This window comes from Vicia villosa, linkage group LG2, assembly GCF_029867415.1.
Source record: "Vicia villosa cultivar HV-30 ecotype Madison, WI linkage group LG2, Vvil1.0, whole genome shotgun sequence".
NCBI lineage: Eukaryota > Viridiplantae > Streptophyta > Magnoliopsida > Fabales > Fabaceae > Vicia > Vicia villosa.
In genome coordinates, this window is record NC_081181.1 from 68,827,617 (window position 1) to 68,851,649 (window position 24,033).

The 24,033-nt window shown below is 36.4% G+C and overlaps 3 protein-coding genes across 3 annotated transcripts; 1 reads left to right on the top strand and 2 right to left on the bottom strand.

Annotated features, from left to right (window-relative positions):
• The first annotated feature begins 736 nt into the window (after positions 1-736).
• On the top strand, positions 737-6,602 carry LOC131649304 (uncharacterized). The gene is made up of 7 exons (XM_058919074.1): positions 737-1,298; positions 1,391-1,832; positions 1,924-2,840; positions 2,932-4,152; positions 4,788-5,006; positions 5,088-5,945; positions 6,025-6,602. Exons 1-7 carry the CDS (start codon positions 737-739, stop codon positions 6,600-6,602), a joined length of 4,797 nt encoding a protein of 1,598 aa, XP_058775057.1.
• A 620-nt stretch (positions 6,603-7,222) lies between these two features.
• On the bottom strand, positions 7,223-8,191 carry LOC131651222 (uncharacterized). The gene is made up of 3 exons (XM_058920889.1): positions 8,083-8,191; positions 7,630-7,980; positions 7,223-7,539 (listed from the first exon to the last, which is right to left on the bottom strand). Exons 1-3 carry the CDS (start codon positions 8,152-8,154, stop codon positions 7,285-7,287), a joined length of 678 nt encoding a protein of 225 aa, XP_058776872.1. The 5' UTR covers positions 8,155-8,191; the 3' UTR covers positions 7,223-7,284.
• Positions 8,192-8,709: 518 nt separating this feature from the next.
• On the bottom strand, positions 8,710-12,969 carry LOC131651221 (uncharacterized). The gene is made up of 6 exons (XM_058920888.1): positions 11,381-12,969; positions 10,774-11,106; positions 10,475-10,654; positions 10,113-10,352; positions 9,860-9,995; positions 8,710-9,276 (listed from the first exon to the last, which is right to left on the bottom strand). Exons 1-6 carry the CDS (start codon positions 11,422-11,424, stop codon positions 9,022-9,024), a joined length of 1,188 nt encoding a protein of 395 aa, XP_058776871.1. The 5' UTR covers positions 11,425-12,969; the 3' UTR covers positions 8,710-9,021.
• Positions 12,970-24,033: the final 11,064 nt, after the last annotated feature.

The window sequence follows — 24,033 nt, forward strand, 5'->3', positions numbered from 1 at the left end:
AAGCCATGCATGTAAAAAACCGTATGTGAAACACCTTTTCACATGCTGCAGTCTGAAATGAATATATTAAGCATTTGATTGGATCAACAGAATAAAGTAACATCTTCTGCAATGATGTCACAGTCCATGTTCTCTTTTTTGTTATGTTACTTATATCCAAGTAAAATATAGCCTAAAGGTGAACAGTACACGCCACCATTTTCATAGTCATCATCATTATTTATCTTTCCAATGCTATTTTCTATGCCTTTCAATTTAAAATAACTCATTTTATTATAATAATATAATTTCAAATGTTTGTAAAAAAGTGTTAGTTTGTTTTCACTCTTAGATGCTTTCTACGCGGGAATTTAATTATTTTCAAGGTTGCCCTCCAAAATTTTGAAAACATCTTGCATATCATTTCACCTACTGCATAAGTTTCAACATCATATTTTGCAAGTTCTTCACTTTTTGTGTTCAGTACAAATTGTTGTTTTTATTCTTTTCAGTTTCCACCTTACAGTTTCTTATTATGTTTTGAACCTATTTGATCAACGCCTACCTTGCATCAATGGAGTCTGATCATGCAAATACCGTCGCAGCTTCTTATTTTGCCCGACGAAGGAGAATGCTTATACTATCCGCAAAGAGACGCTAACGTCGTAATACTTGGCAGCAACGTCCTACCATCAGCACACAACCAACTTCTCTTCAACATGGCAACTTATATGCTGGTGATCACTCTGCGTTTTATATGGCTCCACACACAGCTACAAATGGAACCCCTTCTACTTCTAATAATCAACCCATTTTACCCGTTTTGACTGGACCTTCCATGGCTAGAAAGAAGAGGAGGATAATCTTATCTAACAAAAGAAGTGCATCTAATATGTCAAACAAGGAAAATCTCAATGACACCAATCCACCAGTTTTAATCCCTACCCAAACACCGACATCCCGCCAGCGTTTACCACTTACCGCAAATCTATCTAACTTGATAAACACTGCACCCTCGCATAGACATGTATGTCAAACAAGTTCAAATAATAAAAAATCCAGGCTCAGGTTCAATCCTGGACACAACCTTCTCGCAAGTTTCAACCAAACAGTTCGACCTTTCCGTAACACCGACGAGCCGTCTACTTCTAACGCCCCCATCACATCTCATACTGCATCAAGGACATTGCCAACAGCGCCAACAGCGGCTTATCTTTCAGATGATTCAGATTCAAATTCTGAAGATGAAAACTTGTGTCATAGTTCTGACGGTGATGACGAAGTTGATAACGAACCATTGGTAGATTCACATTTAGAAGGTATGTGTAACTTCCTAACTATATCATTTATGTCACATTTTATCTTAAACTATATAAATACTCTGAATATTCACATGACCATTGCAACACAGAATATTCTGACATAGGCGATCGGGTTTGGGAATGTCACTCTTGCCACGCCGTAATGTGGTACCAGGAACGCAAAGCAAATACACGTCATAGCACAGTTCCAAGATTCAGTCGATGTTGTAGGAGTGGCAAAGTTGTGTTGCCGTTACTAAATGATCCGCCGCAACTGCTGCAAAATCTTTTATACAACGGGACATCTTCGGAAAGTCGAAACTACCAGGCCAACATCCGGACTTACAATGCAATGTTTTCATTCACGTCACCTGGAATGAAATTCGACACAACTTTAGCTGATGGAGGAGGCCCCCCTACTTTAAGACTGCACGGTCAAACTTGTCATCGAATTGGTACATTGATACCAGAAGATGGAGACTCTCCGCAATTTGCACAACTTTATATTTTTGACACCGACAATGAGGTAGAAAACCGAGTGAAGTGTTTCAGGTATTTGTATATGGTCATAGCTATATCTTTGAACATTCCCCACTATAACAGAATAATAACAACACTTTTTATATTTCTACTAAACATGCAGTGACAACGACAACATAGACAGGGATATTGTATCTAAGTTGAAGATTATGTTGGACGACTGCAATCCACATGCTAAGGCCTTTCGAATGGCACGAGATCTGTTAAAAGCCAACGCTTTCTTAGACTTGAAGCTACGGCTAATTAGCGATAGACCGGGAGATGGTCGGGTCTACAACACACCGACTGTGTCAGAAGTTGCTGCTCTTATTGTTGGTGATATCGACCCTTCAACGCCGAGAGACATCATTATTCACGCACGCAATGAACATTTGCAGCAAATTACTGAGTTTCATCCTGCATACTTGGCATACCAATACCCTCTAATTTTTTTGTATGGTGAGGATGGATACAGAAAAAACATCCTACACAGATATGAGCATGAAAGGGAGGTGACCAGAAAGAATCGTCAATCGATCAAAGATTGGCTGTCATTTAGATTGCAAGAGCGCCCAATGGAGGCAACGACTTTGCTTCATTCGAGACGTCTTTTTCAGCAGTTTTTGGTTGATGGATTCGCAATGATGGAGTCGGAACGACTTAACTGGTTGAGGACTAATCAATCCAAATTACGCGTTGGCAAGTATAACCAGCTGCAAGCGGAGGTCAATGGTAACCAAACAAATACCCCGTCAAAGAGAGGAAAACGTGTCGTCTTGCCATCAACTTTTGTTGGAAGCAAACGATATATGGATCAGCTTTATTTTGATGGTATGGCCATTTCCAGCAAGTTAGGATTCCCTGATTTGTTTGTTACATTTACTTGTAATCCGGCGTGGCCTGAAATAGCACGTGCACTCGCAAACACAACGTTAAAGCCACATGATAGACCTGATCTCATTTCCAAAGTCTTCAAAATCAAATTCGACGAGCTCATGACTGACATAACTAAACGACATGTGCTCGGGAAGGTGATCGCATGTAAGTGTATACGCATAAACACCTAGATGTAACTATTGACACTGCTTTTTGTTTCATATTTTTTATTTTAACTAAATATATTTTGTCACAGTTATGTACACGATTGAGTTTCAGAAACGTGGACTGCCACATGCTCACATTTTGGTCTTCTTACACCCACAAAGCAAATATCCAACACCATCTGACATAGATAAGATAATATGTGCTGAGATTCCTGACCCCGCTCTTCATCCAAGGTTATACAACTTGGTGTCGGCACACATGATGCATGGACCTTGTGGTAGATCGCGGTTGAGGTCACCGTGTATGAAGAATGGAAAATGCTCTAAATATTTCCCCAAAAACTACCAAGAGGCTACGGTTGTTGATGCTGATGGGTATCCTTTGTACAGAAGACGATCCAATTCCCATGTGATTCTAAAAAATGGTATATCTATGGACAACCGACATGTTGTACCTTACAACACAAGATTGATTCTAAAATACCAAGCACATATTAATATGGAGTGGTGTAACCAAATTACATCTATCAAATACCTCTTCAAGTACATACACAAGGGATTTGATAGAATCACAGCAACAATTACAGCCTCAAACTCCAGTTCGGGAAGCAACAAAGAGCCGGTTGATGAAATCAAACAATATCTAGATTGTCGATATATGTCTCCGAGTGAAGCGTGTTGGAGAATTTATTCTTATAAGATTCATGGCAGGAGGCCCGCAGTGGAGCGTATGTTTTATCATTTAGTAGGTGAAAAAGCAGTTTACTACGCCGACCACGACAGAATGGAAAATATATTAGAAAAGGCAAGTGTTACGGAGTCGATGTTCACTGCTTGGTTGGTTGCTAACGGGAAATATGAAGAAGCAAGAGAACTGACATATGGTCAATTTGTCTCCAAATTTGTTTATGACAAGAGGAGCAGAACTTGGAAACCGCGGAAAAAGGGGTTCACTATTGGCCGTTTGATATGGGTTCCTCCCACCACAGGAGAACTATTTTACCTACGAATGATGTTGACGGTAGTCAAGGGACCTTCAACATATGATGAAATTCATAAAGTCGGCGGCACTCAGTTTGATACTTTTAGGGATGCTTGCTTTGCAATGGGATTCCTCGAAGACGACCGGGAATATATTGGAGCAATAAAGGAAGCAAGTGAGTGGGGTTCGGGTCACTTTCTCCGCAAACTCTTTGTGATCATCCTCTTGTCCGGTAATGTTAATAGGCCTGCTCATGTTTGGAACGAGTCATGGATACTGTTATCCGATGGTCTGCTGCATGATCAAAGATTGCTGGCTCACAATAAAGGTTGTACCAACCTATATAGTTATTGCTAAATGTTAATTCAAGTTCTTTTATTTATACTTCCTCAGACATTTTTATCTAAAATATATCTTGCAGTTTATGTTAAATATTAATATTGCAGATTGTTCTTTCAACAACTTAACTGAAACTAAATGATCCGCTTGCAGCATAGATTAGAGAAGTTGCGAAACTCACAACCATGCTTAGATATTGTTTGCATATATATATATATATATATATATATACATGTTTTAATAAATACTCAACTATTTCTATCCATAGGTTTTATCTAAACTATAGCTGTGATTAAAAATCCAACTATTTAGTTTCTACCACCATGTTCATGTATTTTTTCAATGTCAAAACCATGCTTATATATTGTTTGCATATATTAATACATGTTTTAATAAATAATCAACTATTTCTATCCATAGGTGTTTTATCTAAACTATAGCTGTGATTAAAAATCCAACTATTTAGTTTCTAAAACCATGTTCATGTATTTTTCAATGTCTGTTCAATCTGTGGCAGTAATTGATACTTCTATGCAATTGGGTTCTACATGTTATTGTTATGTACTTCATGTATGTGAATTATAAAAGTGATCTGACTTTTGTATTGTGCCATGAATGGAGCAGATTTGGTTCTGGCTGACGAGCAGCTGATGAATTTGACTTTAATTGAAATTGAAAAACTGCTTCAAGCAAATCGGCGTACTCTTCATGATTTTAAACCTATTCCATATCCAGACGGATATGTTCTACAACAATTAGGCAACCGATTAATTTATGATGAACGAAACTATGATGTGGATGCAATGCGAACGGAGTTCACGCAACTTTTCAATGCTTTCACAGGTTTGTACTCATTATTATTCATGTGCTATTGCATTATCAACTACATAATTCTGTTGACTAATTGTTGCTAATTTTCATCAGCTGAACAAAAAACAATCTTTGACAAAATTATGGCGTCTGTCCATAGTCAAAAGGGTGGGGTGTTCTTCTTACACGGTTACGGCGGAACAGGGAAAACTTACATGTGGCGAACACTTGCAAGTGCTTTAAGGTCCAAACATGATATATGTTTAACCGTCGCGACCAGTGGAATAGCTTCTCTTCTGTTGCCCGGCGGTAGGACTGCACATTCTAAGTTCAAGATACCGGTGCCAACAATGGAAAACTCGACCTGCAAAATTCTATACAACGATGAAGTTGCAGAACTACTAAGGCAGACTAAGCTTATTATATGGGATGAAGCTCCCATGGCACACAAACATGCTTTTGAAGCACTTGACCGAACATTGAAGGATGTCATGAGTACGTACAGTAATTCAAAGGATGTGTTTGGTGGTAAGGTAGTTGTGTTCGGTGGAGATTTTAGACAAATTTTGCCTGTTGTTCCCAGAGGTAGTCGTTCCGATATCGTACACTCTGCAATAAATGCTTCGTACATATGGCGTTCAGTCCAAGTTTTAACTTTAACACAAAACATGAGACTTCAATCTGGGCCAAATGAACATGAAAAGAAAGAAATTGCTGACTTCTCAAAGTGGCTACTGCAAATAGGCGAAGGCAAACTCTCTGAACCAAATGATGGTTTCGCCGATATTGAGCTGCCACCTGAACTGTTAATTACAGATTATGACGACCCTATTGTTGCTATTGTCAATAGTACATACCCGGATTTCATCCTTCATTACCAGTCCAACGACTACCTCAAAAGTCGCGCGATACTTGCTTCTACATTAGAAGTTGTTGATCAGATAAACGATCACGTCCTTGATTTGATGCCAGGTTGTTGTTCTCATCCCATACTTTCTTTTACATTATTAATAATATTTGTATATTGAACATTCACGTGTCTGTTGCATAGGGGAAATAAAGGATTACTACAGCTCTAATTCTGTAGATAAATCGGAAATTCACGACACCAATGTAGTGGACATCCTGACACCCGAGTTTTTGAGTTCACTAAGCACTTCAGGCTTGCCTAATCATCACATTAAGCTGAAGGTTGGAACACCTGTTATGCTTATGCGAAATATAGATCAGTCAGAGGGTTTGTGTAACGGCACTCGGGTTATGATAACTAAGATGGCCAACCATGTGCTTGAAGCAAAAGTTATGGCAGGAAAAGGCGTTGGAAATACGGTCTATATCCCTCGAATGGACATGTCACCCTCGCAATCCCCTTGGCCTTTCAAACTCAGCCGGCGTCAGTTTCCAGTTGTGGTCTCATATGCAATGACGATCAACAAATCGCAAGGACAGTCGCTGGATACCGTTGGACTCTATTTGCCAAGAGATGTGTTCACTCATGGGCAAATCTATGTTGCAATCTCGAGAGTGACGACTAAAAAGGGTATCAAAATATTAGTATACGATGAAAATGATAAGGGGAAGTCGACAACGGCCAATGTTGTTTACAAAGAGGTTTTCCACAATATATAAAGGGTACTACAAAATCATTGCAGGTATAACTATTTTAACGTCGAAGCCTTAACTACTATTACCACCTACAACTTCATTTACACATTATTTCCCATGTATGCAATTTTGACGGTTTGCTATGCAGGGAAAAGTTGGTCCGCTGCAATGCATATGTTGTATGAGAAAGATAGCACAAGGAGTTTGAGAGGTCTCCACACATCAGATAACAACATATGTAAAGTTCAGACTCTCCAGATATTCTCTACTGCCGCAACCAAAATTGCCACTGTCTTAATTTTGATTTTTACGTCTGTTTCATTGTCCGCAAATCCGGTACACTGTAATATTAAAAAAAAATGAATATCATGGACTGCATCATGTTTCTAAAAATCTGGATTACATGTTTTCACCCAATCTTAAGGTTGGCTCTATTTCAACAAATTGTGTGTTGCTGATAGTTTATAATAATGTGTTAATAAAGATTGATCATGTTATGAATTTGAAAGTCCTTATTTATTGTTGTGAAGTTTGATCATGATCTGAATATAAGTAGTAATAGAAGCATACAAAATGTGGTTTTCGCTTATATGCTAAAAATTATTTATTCTGACAATGAGTAATTAAAAGATTCAGATTGAGGAATGTTCATAAAGACCAAATTGAAGTTACATAGTTTGAATTGCCATGACACACACCCATATATTTAGTAAGGGTACGAAAATAAATATACATAACACCTTCTGTTCAAAGAAGTTACATCAAATCTAAATTGTAGTCTATCGCCAACCTTGAAGTTGTTGGCCTTACAAAACTCATCCCATCCATATCCTAACTTCATGCGCATAGGTGCTCCAAATTTTAATACCGACATCGAACAAGGCTTCCCGTTGTCACCACACAACACAATATGTTCGTATCCATGCTCTATCAGTGTGGTTGCAAAATCCTCCTGCAATTTCTATAATAAAATAATTTATTAGTTGCTGACATTCTATTATATTTTATGTCGAAATACAAATAAAAACAACTTAGAAAACAAGAACTCAACAAATTTTGGCAGATCTACGCCGAATGGAGGCAAAATGACGTCAAACACACGTATATCCTTGTGCATAACATATCTACTGTGAAATCGTGGTAAATCCTGATCTCTCACAACCTCCTTAATTGATAAAAGACCATAGTTGTTGTTACCATAATAACCCACTTTCAAAACAACATCGGCAGGTAGATCGTAATAACATTGAAGACAAGGCCAGCCACTAATAATGAGTGGGTGAAACGACTTTTGGTTATATATGAGTTCGTGGTGAACACCTTGGTTATTCAAGATTGTCCAACTTTTAGATATTTCATCTCCATTCCTTTCAATAAATGCCGGATCAATTTCTGGATACAACTACAATTATATTGCATAATCATTATTATCAACATTCAAATATAAAGTTTAAACTAAATTAATGTTATAAAATAATAAAAACAACCAAAATAATTCATGAACCTGTGAGGCAACTTTTGCAATTACAAAAGAGCAAATCATTTCTGAATGCATAAGATCTCCACACAGTTCCATGTTATAGCTTCCTCCAAAGAATCTGTTTAATGTAAATCCTCTTCCTGCTTGCTTTGAAAAAAATCTGGTGGGAGAGAATCTATTTATTACCAATTTTTTTCACCAAAGTTAACTTGATTCACGTGTGAATAGTATAGCAACACAGCTTTTTACATGAACATGTGATATCTCCCACGTGTGAATAGTCTAGCAACATAGCTTTTTACATCAAAATGTGATATTTAATCTTTTTAATAAAGTTTTCATTTATTATGGCTTTGTCTTATAGTGTAGAGGAAAATGGTAAAAGAATCATTATGCATTCTTTTTCTTCCATCTATCACGTGAAAACAGATAGTGGTAACACATATATGGACAAACATGCAAACACTTTTTCTTGCATGTGCTTACTTTTTTGAAATGGGTCCACCTTTTAATCTATGCTTCTAACAAAAAGAAAAGTGTATTTTCTTTATAATATCCAATTATAATAACTATCATTGTACTTTCTCCTCATTTTTGTAACAAAAAACATTGCTCCATGCAGCTCATGCATGTACACTCATAAACGTGATATTGGTTAAACTTCATAAATACTTATATGATATTGTTTAAAAAAAGACAGCAAGACAAAGGATAACACACTTAAAAGACCATTCCCTAAGCACTTGCGTATATACAATTCAGATCATTTGGTGAAATGTTTTACCAAACAAACTAAAGTCAAAACTAACTTTAAGTTAACTAACAAGATAAACACATAAAACATCAATACAATATAGTAGATAACCATTCATTGCCATCAAAGCCTCATAAACATCCATCACCAACAATATGACATAACTTTCTTCAGCAAGCAATTACAAGGACCACGTGCGTTCTTCATTCTCACCGGTTCAATATACTGACGACAATTTTTGAAGTCGGAGGCACCCTTAGTGAGAATCCAATTCTGTCTCCTCTCTTAATGTCCCTACTCTTTGCAAAGTCGTACCAACCTTCCCCAAGAAACCTCTCCACACCATACCGTCTAACCGCCCGGTGCAACACACAGTCGTAATCTATGCCAGTATCAGAGTCGGCTATTTGAATCCGTTCATGACCAGTCATTAAACACTTCTTAATCACTTTCTGGGGAAGTTGCTGCAAATAACATGTTAACAAATATGAAGTTAGTAAAGATAAGTAATTTCTAGCATAGTTGAGATATATTACTTTACACTCAAAAGTGAGAGCTCAATTTATAGAAGTTAAATAAATCCAAAGAAGGCTAAATGACAAATGCATTTACCATTCGATTAATGGTCACAGTGGTGAGAATACACTGCAACAAATATGGAGAACTATGGCTTAGGTATACTAGAAAAATGACTGGTAGCTGAATTTAGTCAAGCACATAAAAAGAAGGTGAACAACATTTGATGAAAAACAGAACAGAAAAACACCAGGTTGAAATCAAAATCAAATGGCACCTGAATTTAGAAGTCTAATTATTTTAGTTACTCATTGACAAAATAAGTAATTTTTACCATACAAGCGGAAACATGTGTTGCATGTACTTGAATATGCATCTGATTTATCTTAATAGAATAATAGAGTAAATTCATTTAATTAGAGGGTCTTCAGACAACAATGTTAATATGCTACAGATTTCGCCAAAAAAATGACATAGTGAATGTGAACAAACCCGTGCGTCAAAAATAAAACTACAACTGGAATTACTTACAAGTACATTTCTCTGTACAACTCTCCCAGACATCTTCCTTCTCCATTGAAAGACAGTTCCATATATTCCATCATCTTCCTCTATGACTTCATCGTATTTGACCACCTCTTCTTCTTCGGCATTTTGTGTGTCACAACTGAAAGACAATTTTTATATCAAAATCATAAAATACCATAGAGTTTTCAATATCACTAAACTAAGTTATTGTAATAAACAATATCCGTGAAAAACTATCAACACATGCAATTGTTACCTTTCACTGTCGGAAGATAAGACGACAAGGGGACGCTTTCTACCCCGTTCAGACACAATCACCTGTTCCTCGCGACGACGAACACCTTCAGCAGCTACTCCTTTTCCCTTTTCCTCCAAAACATTTGTTGCAGGGCCACGCGTATCGTCTTCCTCAACAACAGGTTCTGTTTTCACCTTCATTCCAACAACTTTTGCTTTCCCTTTCACCTTCTCCAAATATGTGTCAGCTCCTCCATCCCTACAACAATTCAATAAGAAATATGAGTCCTTAATGTCCTACTTTTTACATTTGTAACTAATACTTCAGCGAAGTATTTAGTATTACACGACTATGTATAGAATATTATACAACAAAGTTACCTTGAAGCATTGGTAACTCCATGATACTTTCTTTGCCGGGTTCGCCTTTCACCGTTGCCAGCAGTTCCAGATATTGAGGCTTTCTCCTTAACTTCACGCCGCATTCTGCCCCCATCATTACTCATTGCAGCGGCGGCTCCCTTTCCGTTTTGTTTGCCTAACCCCGAATAAGATTTAGTTCTGCCACACAATGTCCAAACAAACTACAAATGCTTAGTCACATACTAGGGTTTACAATAAAATTTAACTTTGTTACTAAAACCCTGGGTTTTAACTATTAAAAACGACGAAACAAGTACCTTCTGGTTGCAGATGATTGAAAGGACGCACGGTAAACAGATGCATGATAGGTTTTTCTTCCATGCCCACCAGCACTGACTTGAGCCTGTTCTTTCCGTTTCCCTTTCTTACAACGTACTGCAATCTCCTCACGCTCCAAAGCATCTCTTTCCAATCCATCAGGAAGTTCTTCCTCAACATCTGCTTCTTTTTTCACCGTATATTCCTCGATTTCTTCAATCGCAGCCATGCTCTCTTTTTTTACAGCACGTAACTCTTCCAGCATTTGCTTGAGAACACAACTCCGAGTGCGTTTCGAAATGCCCTGGATTTCAACACGTTCTTCCTCGCATCTGCACAAAGAGAGTTTTTCGAGCAATCAGAAACCGGCTCATTCTTTAAACATTACATTTAACTTTTTTAACCCATTTATTTTTCCTAAATCACATCCAGGGTTTGAAGGTTCATCAATATACATGCATGGAAATCAAATTACAAAAACTTTAATACAATCCTATGGCCACTATAACTACATGCAACAATCTTTAGAACAACATGTCGTCTGTTACTTTATGGTTTTCGAGAAGAGGTGGGTTCGAGGACGACAACAGAAGAACAACATCTTACCTTGAAACGGTTGTTCGAGAACGCTTCACTGAGCTACCTTCCATTCTCTGACACAGATATGCTTCGATGAATTGGGATTATTCGTACAGGTGCTGCTATCTAGAACAAAATAACCTTTCAAAGTAACTATGAAACAAAGACCCAGACACCGAGACTTTGCTATTAACGTTTTCTCTAGAAAGTTACGTTTTCCAAGTGAAAATGTTTAGGTTTCCAAATATATTTTTTATTGAAATCAATTTCCGTCCTTTCAGTTATTAAATTTATTTCCAAGTTTTTTTTTTTATATAGTTCAACTTCCCATTACGGATAATATATTTTTACAAATATATATTAAACAAGTTTCTTAACAGTTCCAATATTCTATTAATTTCTTTTTTTTATGGTTTTGATTATACTTTTTTTCTATTATTCATTTATATTAGTAGTTCTACTTTTTAATTATTGTTTCTTCTTAGTCTTCCTCACCATCTTTGGGCTTATCTTATCATAATTATTTCTTTAAAATTAAAATAAACTCTTACTATTTAACTATTGCTAATTAAAATGCTTATTATCAAAATAAATGTGGCATAATACCTGTCATCTGATGATAATCAATCATGCTTTTTTACTCTATATTTACTCTTTAAATTTTTTTATTATAAATGCCTTTAAAATTTGTATTTTCACGAATATTTTTTCTATTGGATTATGCTAATTTTTAAATAATTATCCATGTAATATAAACAACAATCTATTTTTAAAAAGATATATACCTTAAAAACAAAATTATACTAGAAAAACGAATTCGCGTCACATACCAGAACCCGTGCAACCGCACGGGTTTGTTACTAGTTTATATTAGTATTCAAATCCACGGTTTCTCATCCTTGTCATGTATTAGTATACAAAATTTCAAATTGGTAAACAATTAAACCTCTTCATCACTTCTAAAGATTTATCCGACAAAATTATTCATCCTTAAAACAGCATCATCAAAAAAAATTAAAGAAAAACACACCGTAAAAGGGAGGAAACAGTAAAAGGAGAAAAAAAACCGAAGAATAGCAGCCACGCCCAGCCGATGCGACCCCTCGGATTCGCCTAGTTCCACCACTCGCAACCGTTATCCAATCTCCAATCGAGACCCTCATGCGAGCTAGCTGCAAGCAGTGGCACGCATAGCCTCTCCCTCTCCAGCCGCGGCCAGATCCAGCCACTCAACCCAAAAACCATCACCGGCATCATCGCGTTCAGCCCAACAGCCGCGGAAACTTACCACTTTTGACGAACCTCCACACCACCACGAAACGGCCGACATCATAACCGCATCGGTGCCGGAAAGTTACCGCGCGGGATCCGACCCGTTACTCTGTTCCTCTGGATTCGGTATTTTTCTCGCCATTTGTTTTTTTCACTTAATCTTTCCATTGGAAGTTGATTTATACTTTTTGGTGATTTTGTTTCATGGTGTTTCTTTTGACTGTGTTTAAGAAATGAAAAGAGTTTTGTTTTTTTTTCTTCAATTTGATGTTGTTGTTGTTACAGTAAGGAGAAAGAAGAATGACGAGAGAGAGAGAAGGATTATTTGCTTTTATTTCTAATTTCCTATCTTTTTTATTATTTATTGTTTTTCCTTTGAATTTATAATTTTTTTTTTTGTTAGAGTGAACATTAATAAGGTTAGTGGGATTAGTTTTTAAAAACTGAAAAGTAAAAATCAAAATACAATTTAGCCATTTCAGTTTTTTGATTTTTAAAAACTGAAAAATTGTGAAGAGTTTTTAAAAACACATTTGTAAAATATTATATTCAAACAAGTTTTTAGTTTTAAAATTTTCAAAAACTAAAATAGAGTTTTTAAAAAGCTTTTCAAACCGGCCCTAGCTTTTTAGGTTATTCAATATACACCCCTATGTCGAACTGGACCCCAAATGTACATTTGGGCCAGACTCTCTTACCATCAGACACCCTTGTATTACTTAACCGTTAACATGATACACCCTTCTTATATTTTTAATAAATAATTACAATAATTAATTAATTTAATAATTTTTGTTATTATTCATTAATTATTTTTCTTTACCCAAGAATTATTTTATTAAAAAGAAAATAACATTCACAATAATTAAATAAGTACATATGATGTAATTTAGATAAATAACATAATCGTATTTATAATAATTATTAAACTTTCTCTTCCAAATGCCTAATCTTATCTTAAATGTTTTTACAAACATTATTAGAGTTTTTTTTATATAGAATTTTATACATTAAAATAGCTAACCAATTTTATCTCCTTTTTTAATATATATATATATACTAACTTAATTATCAATTCAAACTCATTTCAAAAAAGGATTCTGAATTTATTTTCTAAATCAACTATGAACTATGTCTACGATTACAACCAATTCAAACTTAGATAAATTCAAAGGAGATTTTTAAAATATTTCGCAATCCCTAGAAAAACAAATAACCAACAACTTTAACGTGAACTACGATTACTCTGACTTCTTTACTGCACTAGAGGATACGTAGGCATAGGGTTTTGAAACCCTAGCGAGTATAACTATAAAAAATACCAATATATTTCTTTTTTATATTAATATAATTATTTTTGATACGGGTAAATGTACATTTACTGTATCTCAAGTTTAAAACCATAAAAAAATAAACATTTAACTTAATTCCCTTTAAATATCAATAAAATTATTTTTATGATATAGGTGAACGTACGTTTACCGTATCCTCAATTTAAATATATAAAGAACCTAAACCTAAAAGGGGTCCCCTTGAATACAAGGGAGACGAAGGGTTCCTAACACCTTCCATCCGTCTAACCGACTCACGAACATAGAATCTCTGAAACTTAGGGTAATCCGTTTAATTCCCTTCCTTTAGGATAAAATAAATGGTGGCGACTCTTTCCCTTAAAATTTTAAGCCGATTGCTATTGGGGGGGTTAATTCTGAATCGATTTATAATAAAAATTTATTAACCAAAGTGATTATAAAATAAGTGTTGAAATGGTAAAGCGGCAAACAACAAAAGATTTGGAAGTATTTATCCGGGAAATTATCGTCTCCACAGGGACTAGTGCTTAAAACTATTATTCAACAGTTTCTAATGTTATGAGTTTGGATTGAATTGTTTAAAGCATAAAAACAGAAAAGTAAATATCAACACAAAAAAATTCATTCTTCGGAAAGATAAGACTTATCAAGCTTTACATATAATCTACTTATCACAAACTTACACTTATCGACCAGTTACACTCAACCTACAATACTCGTCAATGTCATCCGACATCGCTCACATCCTAAGTCATTTCTAACCCAAAGTAGAGAGGACTACTATATCATCTCGACGACGATATCTCAACCACCTCAACAACACATCAGACATCCATGTTAATCGTATCGATGATCTCTCAACCGACACAACCAACACATAAGCATTAAGCTTCGTCACCCATAAAGATTGTTAGCTCTAAGTCTATCTCTGAAATCCAAAAGCTAACAGATAATCATCCTAGATAAGGATTCAAGAAGTCTATCTCTACAATAACCCAAATCCCTAGCACAGAGCAAAAGTCTAAGACAACAATCAACAAAGATTTGTAAAGCAAATTTTATATAACGCCATGGGCGACAAATACACATGAATTCAAAATAAAATCATATACAAAACCCAACTAAGAGAAATAAATAGAGAGAAAGAGAGACAAAACCACAAATCTCTCGGTTTGTCAGCGCTGGTTAATGAGCGATTCGCCTCTGAATCACCGAATGCAAGACCCAAAGTTGTTATCTAAGCTAATCCTAAAGAAAAATGAGGTTGATGAAGTTGGGAGAACAAAAATCACCCCCAAACAACATAACCCTAACAAATGAAATGAAATTGAAATATATATATATATATATATATATATATATATATATATATACAAAAACGATGTCCTGATGCATTCGCCCGATGAGCCAATTGCTCCACATGGCGAACGACTTTATTCTGGTCACACAGCATGCGCCATGTAACATCCCGAAAATTATTATTTAATTAATTTAATTAAGTTTTAAATTAATTATTTAAATTAGCATTTTATCAAATTATGTGGAAAAATATAAAATGTTAAGTTGTTGGGCCTTGTGGTGGAATTAGTAAGGTGGGGGTGTAATTGTGAAGGAGCCCATTTCTAATTTTATGTTTTTCATAAAATAAGGAAAATAAGAGGAGAAAGAAATTAGAACGTGAAAACAAGAAGTTGTGAAAAGAGGAGCTGAAGAACGTGAAAGAGAACCAAAGAGGAAGAAGACCCATTCAAGAATTTGGCTAAGGTAAGGGGGGACTTATCTGATTAGCATCTATTATCGGGTTAGGGGTTGATAATACTGAATATATGTAGAATTCGGGTCGATTGAATCATATGATAGATTTAGGGATTGAGTCAAATTATATGATGTTTGATCCCTATGTTTGAATCCATGATGTTTGTGTTGTTATGGTCTCAATTGATGCGTAATTGGTGTATTATGATGTGTATTTCGTGTTGTATGTGCATTCCATTCCCTTAAGTTTGTACTGGTATGAATTAAGTGAGTTTGGAATGTGTAGAATGCTGTTTTCTGCGATTGGGGGTTTCTGAAAATCGCCAGTTGGCGCCGCGTCCCAGGGTTTGCGCCACAAAGTGCTTGGCAGAAAGCTAGGAAGTTTTGGTTCGCTCAGTTTGCGCCGCGAACACATATTTGCGTTGTGAAGTGCTTGGCAGAGAGCCAAGGAGTTTTGAGACGCTCAGTTCGCGCCGCGAACCTATGTTTGTGTCGCGTGCTGTTAGTGATAGACCATTTTTTAAAAGTTTTAAAGATGCATAACGTTTGAACCGTTGGTCTGTTTCGTGTGCCGTTTCGAGCTAAACGACCCTTGTGAAATAATTTATTTGATGATTAATGATGTGATTGAATGATGCATATATATATAAACATGCTTGATGGTTATGATGATGATTATGATTAAATGAGTATTTGATGATGTTACTCATAGACTTGACGATGATATAAGTATGTTCATGTATGTTTTCATTCATTCATATTCATTAATGATGTTGTATCCATGATGATGTGTTGGATCAATAAAGGGCATGATTCCCATTGTGTGGAATCTGTGCTGGAAGGGCCGTATCTTGATAATGTTGGATCGGTCATGTCGCACGCTCGCGAAAAATGAACAGAGTCGCCACCAATATATTTATCCCAAAAGGGAAAGGAATATCAGAAAACCTAGCAAAGGAAGGAACAGGGTCTTGCGACCAGAGAATCTAGGTACGGGAGTCGGTTACGCGAGGGGAAGGTATTAGCACCCCTCACGCCCATCGTACTTGATGGTATCCACCTATGTTTGTTTCTATCTAAAGGGTGTGTACTATGTCTATGTCTACATGCGAATGAATGCAAAAGAAAATACGGGGAAAAGAAGGAATATTTACAAATGTGCTCGTTCAAGCGCCGCGACTTGATGCCTACGTATCCCTTTCAGGAATCAGAGCGCCGTAGTTTGGCTCAAGATTTTCTGTTTGTTTTTGTGTTTTTTAGTTGGGCGGAGTTAACGCTCGCGCTCTTGCATAAGGGGACAGCCTAGGATGCAATAGAGCGGAGATAACAATGTCCTTAAGAAAGGAGAGAAGAAAGAGAGTTTGAGTGTTTCGAGGAAATCCCTAAGGCAAGGGAAACTCGAGTTACTCTTTGGTTTGTGTCTTTTAGAATTTGGGAACTTACGCCCGAATGGTTCCCTAAAGCAAGGGAGATCCAAGCACTCGAATGATTCCCTAAAGCAAGGGAGATTCAAGCTTCCATTCCCCTTTTAATGATTTTCACTTTTTTATTAATGTTTTTTAAGTGTTTTCTTTGTATTTTTTATAGGGGTTTTATTTTGAATATTTTTAGATGTTTTAATGTTGTAAAAGAAAAAGAATGAGAAAAGAGGAGACTATCCTATGTTATAATCCTAATTATTGTTGTTTTAGTCTAAGTCTAATGTTAACATACTAATGGTATTAACAAAGTGGGCCTAAAATGTGACCAAAAGCTAGCAACAAAATCACACAACAATTATATAAAAATAACATGGAAGTGGTACAAAAACAATTCAAGCATTAGTGCAAAATTAAACTAAAAAATACTACTATTTTTGTGGGTTTTTAGGTGAAAAATTCAAAGGATTAACGTCGAAATTAAATCCTAAAAATCTACTAAGAAAACTAGCATTTTTATTAGCTTAAAATCTAACCTAAATGGTGATTATTTTTCTTTTATCACTAAGGAAAAAAAAACTATGTTTAAAAACCTAAATTCTAATAAGGAAAGGATGGGCTTAGGGAGGTGTAAATGGAATATGGTGGTATGATCAGCAAACAGACGCACAGGCCCACTTAGATTGGCCCAGAAGTTTTTTATTACACAGAATTTTTTGAAAGAAATCCATAGGCCAGGGGTGTATGAGCAACATGATGGTGCAATAAGCAGAATGGGCGCAAGGCCCAGGGGATTGAAGCCCAAACAGAGTTTTTGTTTAATAACATGCCCAAAAAAGAGAGGACGTGGGCCTAGGGGTGTGAGAAGTAAATTCGGCCCAGAATATTTTCCATTTTTGTTATTGCTCATGAAAACTATGGGCCATACGGGGTGAAGGATTAGTGGATCAGGCCCAAGAGTTTGTGATCCCATTTCCAGATTTTTTGAAACAGTTGTTTTCAGATTATTGCTCAATTCAAATTCTACTAATTAAACATCTGGATTTTGTTATCAATTAATCACATTAAACCTATTAAACCTCACTTTAATTACCAAATTGATTTCAATTAGACTCACTTAATCACACATCAGTGACATCACACATTAATCAAAAAGGAAAATTGAAAAGGGATAGGGTTTTACGTGTGACCATTGAGCTTATCTGATGAAGCTTTCTCCTTCTCTCACGACGCGTAAACGGCGGCCTGAGATCTTCCTCGCTCCACCGTCACCGATCAACTTCTCCAGCTCCCTCTTGCTTTCGTTCCACTCAGTCTCTCCCTCCGATTCAATCTCACACTCATCGCGATTCAACTCTCAATCTCTCTGTTCGCTCTCGATCGCTCTCTCTCCGATCTTCTCTCGTCATGAACCTACATGTTTCACCTTCTGCTTAAAATTCTGAACAAAACTTCTTCTTCTTTCTTCCGCGTGCGGTTGTTGTTTGCAGATGAAGATGTGTTGTGGAGTGATGAAGATCGAAAATGTGGAATCTCGATTCAGAGGATATGCGAGGATGCGGTTATTTGCGTGACTATGCGGAGATTGATGGAAGATGATGAATAAGAGAGAAAGATGAAGGTGAGTTTTTTCTGTTACGATTTCCTTTCTCTTCCTTTTCTTCAGACCTTTTTTAGAGTCTCTGTTACAAAGTGTGAATGGTTCTTGTTGTTGATTGTTTGCAGAGAGTGTAAAGACTGAAGAATGAAGATGAATTGATGATTATGTTGAAGAGAAGAAAAGGGAGATTACAAGTTGTGATTTTGTGGATCCGTTGAGAGAGTTCGAGATCGCTCTGAGGATGAAGAAGAAGGTTGAAGTATGAAGGTCGGGGAAGAGAGAAGAATTGATGTAGTGGTGATGATGAAGAATAGTGTCGTGAGAGATGAATTGGTGAGAGGTTGAAGAAGAGTGGATTGAAGTTGCAGTGTGAGTGAGGCAGTGAAGATGGTGAGAGAAGAAGATGATGATGGAGATGAATGAGAGTGGTGGAGGAGAAGGTTTGAAGATTCTGAATGTGAAGTGAGAATGGTGATGAATGAATGAATGGAGAGCTTGCAAGTGATGAAGGTGTTGACTTATATAGACTCAAAGGTAGAGACTTCAGGTTTATTCCTTGTGATCCTTTTCTCTGTTGAATTCTGTTAGTGTTAGTTAGGGATTCTGTTATGAATGTTTTTTCTGTTATGGAATTGGTTAAAGGTTAGTTATAGGTTAGAAGTAGTTATGAATTAGTTAGAAACTGTTAGGATATGGTTGAAACAGTTATGCAGTTAGTTGGTTAGGAGATTCTGTTTGGTAACTGTTTATATTTGGAAGTTAGTTTATGCTGTTGGAAAGTTTGTTATGGTTAGTTATGATTATGTTATTGAAGTTGGTTAGAGAATGGATGCAGGGCTGTTGTAGATATATGCGGGGGGCTGATTTCTGTTATGAACCTTTTGTAGAATGAGTTTAAAAAATCAGTCATAGGGTGGTTTCTTTTCTATATGAAGTATGTATGCATTGCTGTTGGCACTGGTTTTTTTGTATTGCAGTGCTGGTACAGGTTAATGGTGTATGCTGAAAACAAATAGAGGCTGAGTTAATTTGTGTTTGAATTGGACTTTTTCCTTTTTTACAATATACTGCAAGTTTGGACCTAGTTTGGACCTAGTGTATGTGGACTGTCTTGGTTTATGCAGGGGGTTTATTTGAGTTGTTTCTGGTTTGTTTGTGTGTAGTATGGACAAGATAGGAGATTATGAACTGTAGCTGATTCTTTTTGTATTTTCTGTCAGCTTCTCGTTTTGAGGACTATGCCGGTTTCATCTGCTATTTTGATTAGGGACTTCGTATGAACCATGTACTAATCCCTCTTCTCTTTCTTGTTTGCAGCATAGTCATGATGGGAGCCTAAAGCAACATTGGGGCAGCAAGTGATCCGTAGATGATTGAAGTGGAAGCATGAAGAAAGCAAAACTTTAGAACATTAGGATTGAATTTCTTCTTGTGTAAATTTCCTTTGGTAATGTACTTGTGAGGTTGTAATGGAATCTTGAAATTGAATGACCATGGAGCCTTGTAATTTTTTGAAATTCGATGATAAATTCCATTCTAAAACAAACTCTTTTTTCTGAATTGTATGCTCCTTCTTTTGGTTTTGTACTCTATATTGAATGGTGATGAATTTGTGAATGTAATTTTGTAATATAACTTTGAATGATGAATGGTGAATGATATTTGCGACTTGGCCCTTTGAATGGTCTTGAACTTGTAATAGCTTGAATGTAATGGTTCTTTGGGCTTCAATTTGTAAGCGAAATAGACCTTTTTTGTAATGGATTTTTGTTGATGTAATGATAGACTTGGATGATAATGGTTGAACATGAATGATGTTTAGACCTTAGTAGATGATCCCAATTCATGAATTGTTAAATCGTGTTTGAGTCACCTTCTTCCAACTTTTAAACCACAGTCGGGTTGCTTTGAGTATTTGAACCTCAGGTCACTTTGCAATTATTCTTCCAATTTGTAACACAAACCAACAAACGAAGGCATTATGTCACATCCACCAATTCAACCGTGATCCACATGATGACTTGTGCTTGAAGTATTTGGGGATTCATAATCAAAGGAATGAGCACAACCTAATTTAAAAATCTCAAAGAAACCCTCAGATGAAAGGCCCTGATCCCACCTTGATGAAATTGGATGAAGACTAGCCCTCGTAGATTAATGAGAAGGAAATCTATACTGACTATTAGCTAAAACCATAATTTCCCATCTGATACTCAAAGAATAGCCAGATGAATTAGACTTAAGTGAATTAGAAGCCCTAATTTCCAAGATCCTTGATCCAATGCAAAGTTTTTTGATCAATGAATGCATGAGTTATGTACAATATGATGATGACCTAACGGAGGTATGTACATGAATGCAAAGCCTAAGCCAGTTAGAATTAAAAAGGGTAGGACAAATTTGGGGTATGACAGGTCATGGTTGTGATGATGAAACTTGTTTGAGTGTCTTTTTATGAAACGATTGGGTGAACGATGCAACTATGATGTGTTATTGATTTATAACCTTATAACATTTGTTAACTATGATGAAAACTCACCCTTACATGTTGTCATTTTTAGATTGAGGATAGCGGTTGTTCGACTCGGTGAGGATTAGCTAATGAGTTAGTTATTTAGTTAGCGTCAGGTGTCATGTAACACCCTTATAAACCCCACGACAATTAATCAAATTAAATCAGAGTAACATGCACAAGGGCGTCACAATTAATAAATAAAAATAAACAACTTCAGTCACAAGTCATGCATTCACTGAAGAAACATCCTAACATAACTCATAAATAAACGATCTCATGTTTACACAGCGGAATAACTCATCAAACTAGCATTACATCGTCAATGCTGTAATCCTCAAATAAAATAAACAAAACAGAGTTAATGTCATAAACTTAAAACAACGTTCCCCAGTGTTACACCTATTAGAGCATGACCCGACTCTAACCGACACATTGACTCATGAGCTAATCCTTGTAACACCCTTCTAAACCCCAGCGGAAATAATATAAGATCAGAGTAAATATACAGCAAGGATGCTACAATTAATGAAATAAATAAATACCAAGTCGTTTGTCATGCTTTATTAGAATTATACCAAATATCAAAACATGTGTTTAGCACAGCGGAAACTCATTTTAACAATGTTAAGAAACATATCCAAACAAGTCAACATTACATAATCCATAACCAATAAAGGAAACAATGTATATCAAGTAACGCTAAGACTATCGATCCCAATGTTACAATCAGAGCATGACTCGACACGAACTACGGACTAGCCTACGAGCTATCCTCACCCAATCAAGAAGCCTCTACATCCTTAATCTGAAATCATTAAAGTAAGGGTGAGTTTCATTCGAATTAATAAGCATTATGCAGTCATAAGCAATAAAATCTCATAGTAATTATCACCCACTCAATCATACATATGATCAGAATTTATTATAACAAGCAAGCATCAGTACATAAGCGTCATCTATCACGCCACACAAACATTCAGTTATATCAGACTATAATGCAATGAATGGACTAACACTAATGCATGTGGTACCAAAATTCGTGAATCACATTCACAGGACTTCTCTCTTTGATACTGCCCTTTAGTCGCTCACACCCCACATGGGCACACGACTAACCTCATCGCTCACACCCCACATGGGCACACGATGACTGCCTGCTAATCTCCGCACAATGAGAATTATCCGTCAAGGATCCGTTCATCAACGAGTCCAATGCAAATGATTTATGAATGAATGCACACATGTCATATACTTATATCATCATCAATCCGATGCTTAACATCTCTTTATCACATCTTACCAATAACGTCACAACAAGTATGTACATGTACAAGCGTCATTCAATCATTTATATACGTACACCACAGCAACATAATAACATATACATCATGTTAATGTTAATATTTACCATAATTCAATTCATCAACAATTTAATCGAATAAATAAAATAAAGTCGGCCACTGCCCATTTTATCACTTTATCAAATAAAGCATCTAATTAGCTTCGTAACGCCTAAAACGGCACATAAATCGGATACTCGGATCAAAAGTTATGGGTTTTTAAAAATAAAACATTTTTAGAAAATATGCAGCAGAACCCGGTTCGTCCCTACGTGGGAACCGGTTCCTGGCTGCTTCCCAAAACACGCCTCGGGTTTTTAATATGGGGAACCGGGTTGTCCCTATCTGGGAACCGGTTCCCAGCAACCCAGAATCCTCACGTCTCTGTTTTTATAAGGGGAAACCGGTTCGTCCCACATGGGAACCGGTTCCTACATACCTGCACAACCAAATTCACCATTTTGATAGCAAAAACCCTATCCCATTTCCCCAATTTCATGTATATACGAACATAACACACAATCATCATCAATTTTTACACCATCACACATTTCAAACAAGTTTTAGACATATATTAACAGCATATATCATAGGTATTATCAAAATCATGCTAAATCATGCGAGTTCATCAAAACCTAACAAAAGTTTCCAAACCCGACACGTACGATTGAACTAAACAACAATCCTAATCAATCCTACTACCTACAATCGCATAAGGTTCACTAACCCAAAGAATCCCCCTTACCTCAGAGTCGAATCTTCGAAGGTCTTCTTCTCCTTTGGCTCTTCTCTCTTTCACGTGCTCTTCAGTTCTCAGACTCTGTCCATTTTTGCTTCTACCTCCTCTTTTCCCAATTTCCTTTATTTTATGAAAAATAAAATATCTTAATGGGCTTGCTTAGTTAACACTCCCCTCCTGCTAATTACCACACTAAGCCCAATGCCAATATTTCATCATTTTCCAAATAATTCCCAGAAATGATTAATTCTAATAATTTAATTAAAAAAATAATTAAATTAATAAACAAGAATTAATGGGGTGTTACAACTCTTCCCCACTAAAAGAGTTTTCGTCCTCGAAAACATACCTCAAACGAAGAGTTCGGGATAGGAGTCCTTCATCTGACTCTCCAGCTCCCACGTAACATTTCCACTTGCAGCTCTGCCCCAAGCTACTCGGACTAAAGCTATCTCTTTACCCCGTAGTTGCTTTAACTTCCGATCTTCAATCCTCATAGGCAACGCCTCAACTGTCATATTATCTCTCACTTGCACATCATCTACCTGGATTACATGAGACGGATCCGCAATATATTTCCTCAATTGAGATACATGGAATACGTCATGTAGGTTTGCAAGTGTTGTTGGTAAATCAATACGATAAGCCACCTCTCCTACTCTTTCCGTAATCTGAAACGGACCTATAAAACGCGGTGTCAACTTCTTTGACTTTAGCGCTCGAACAAC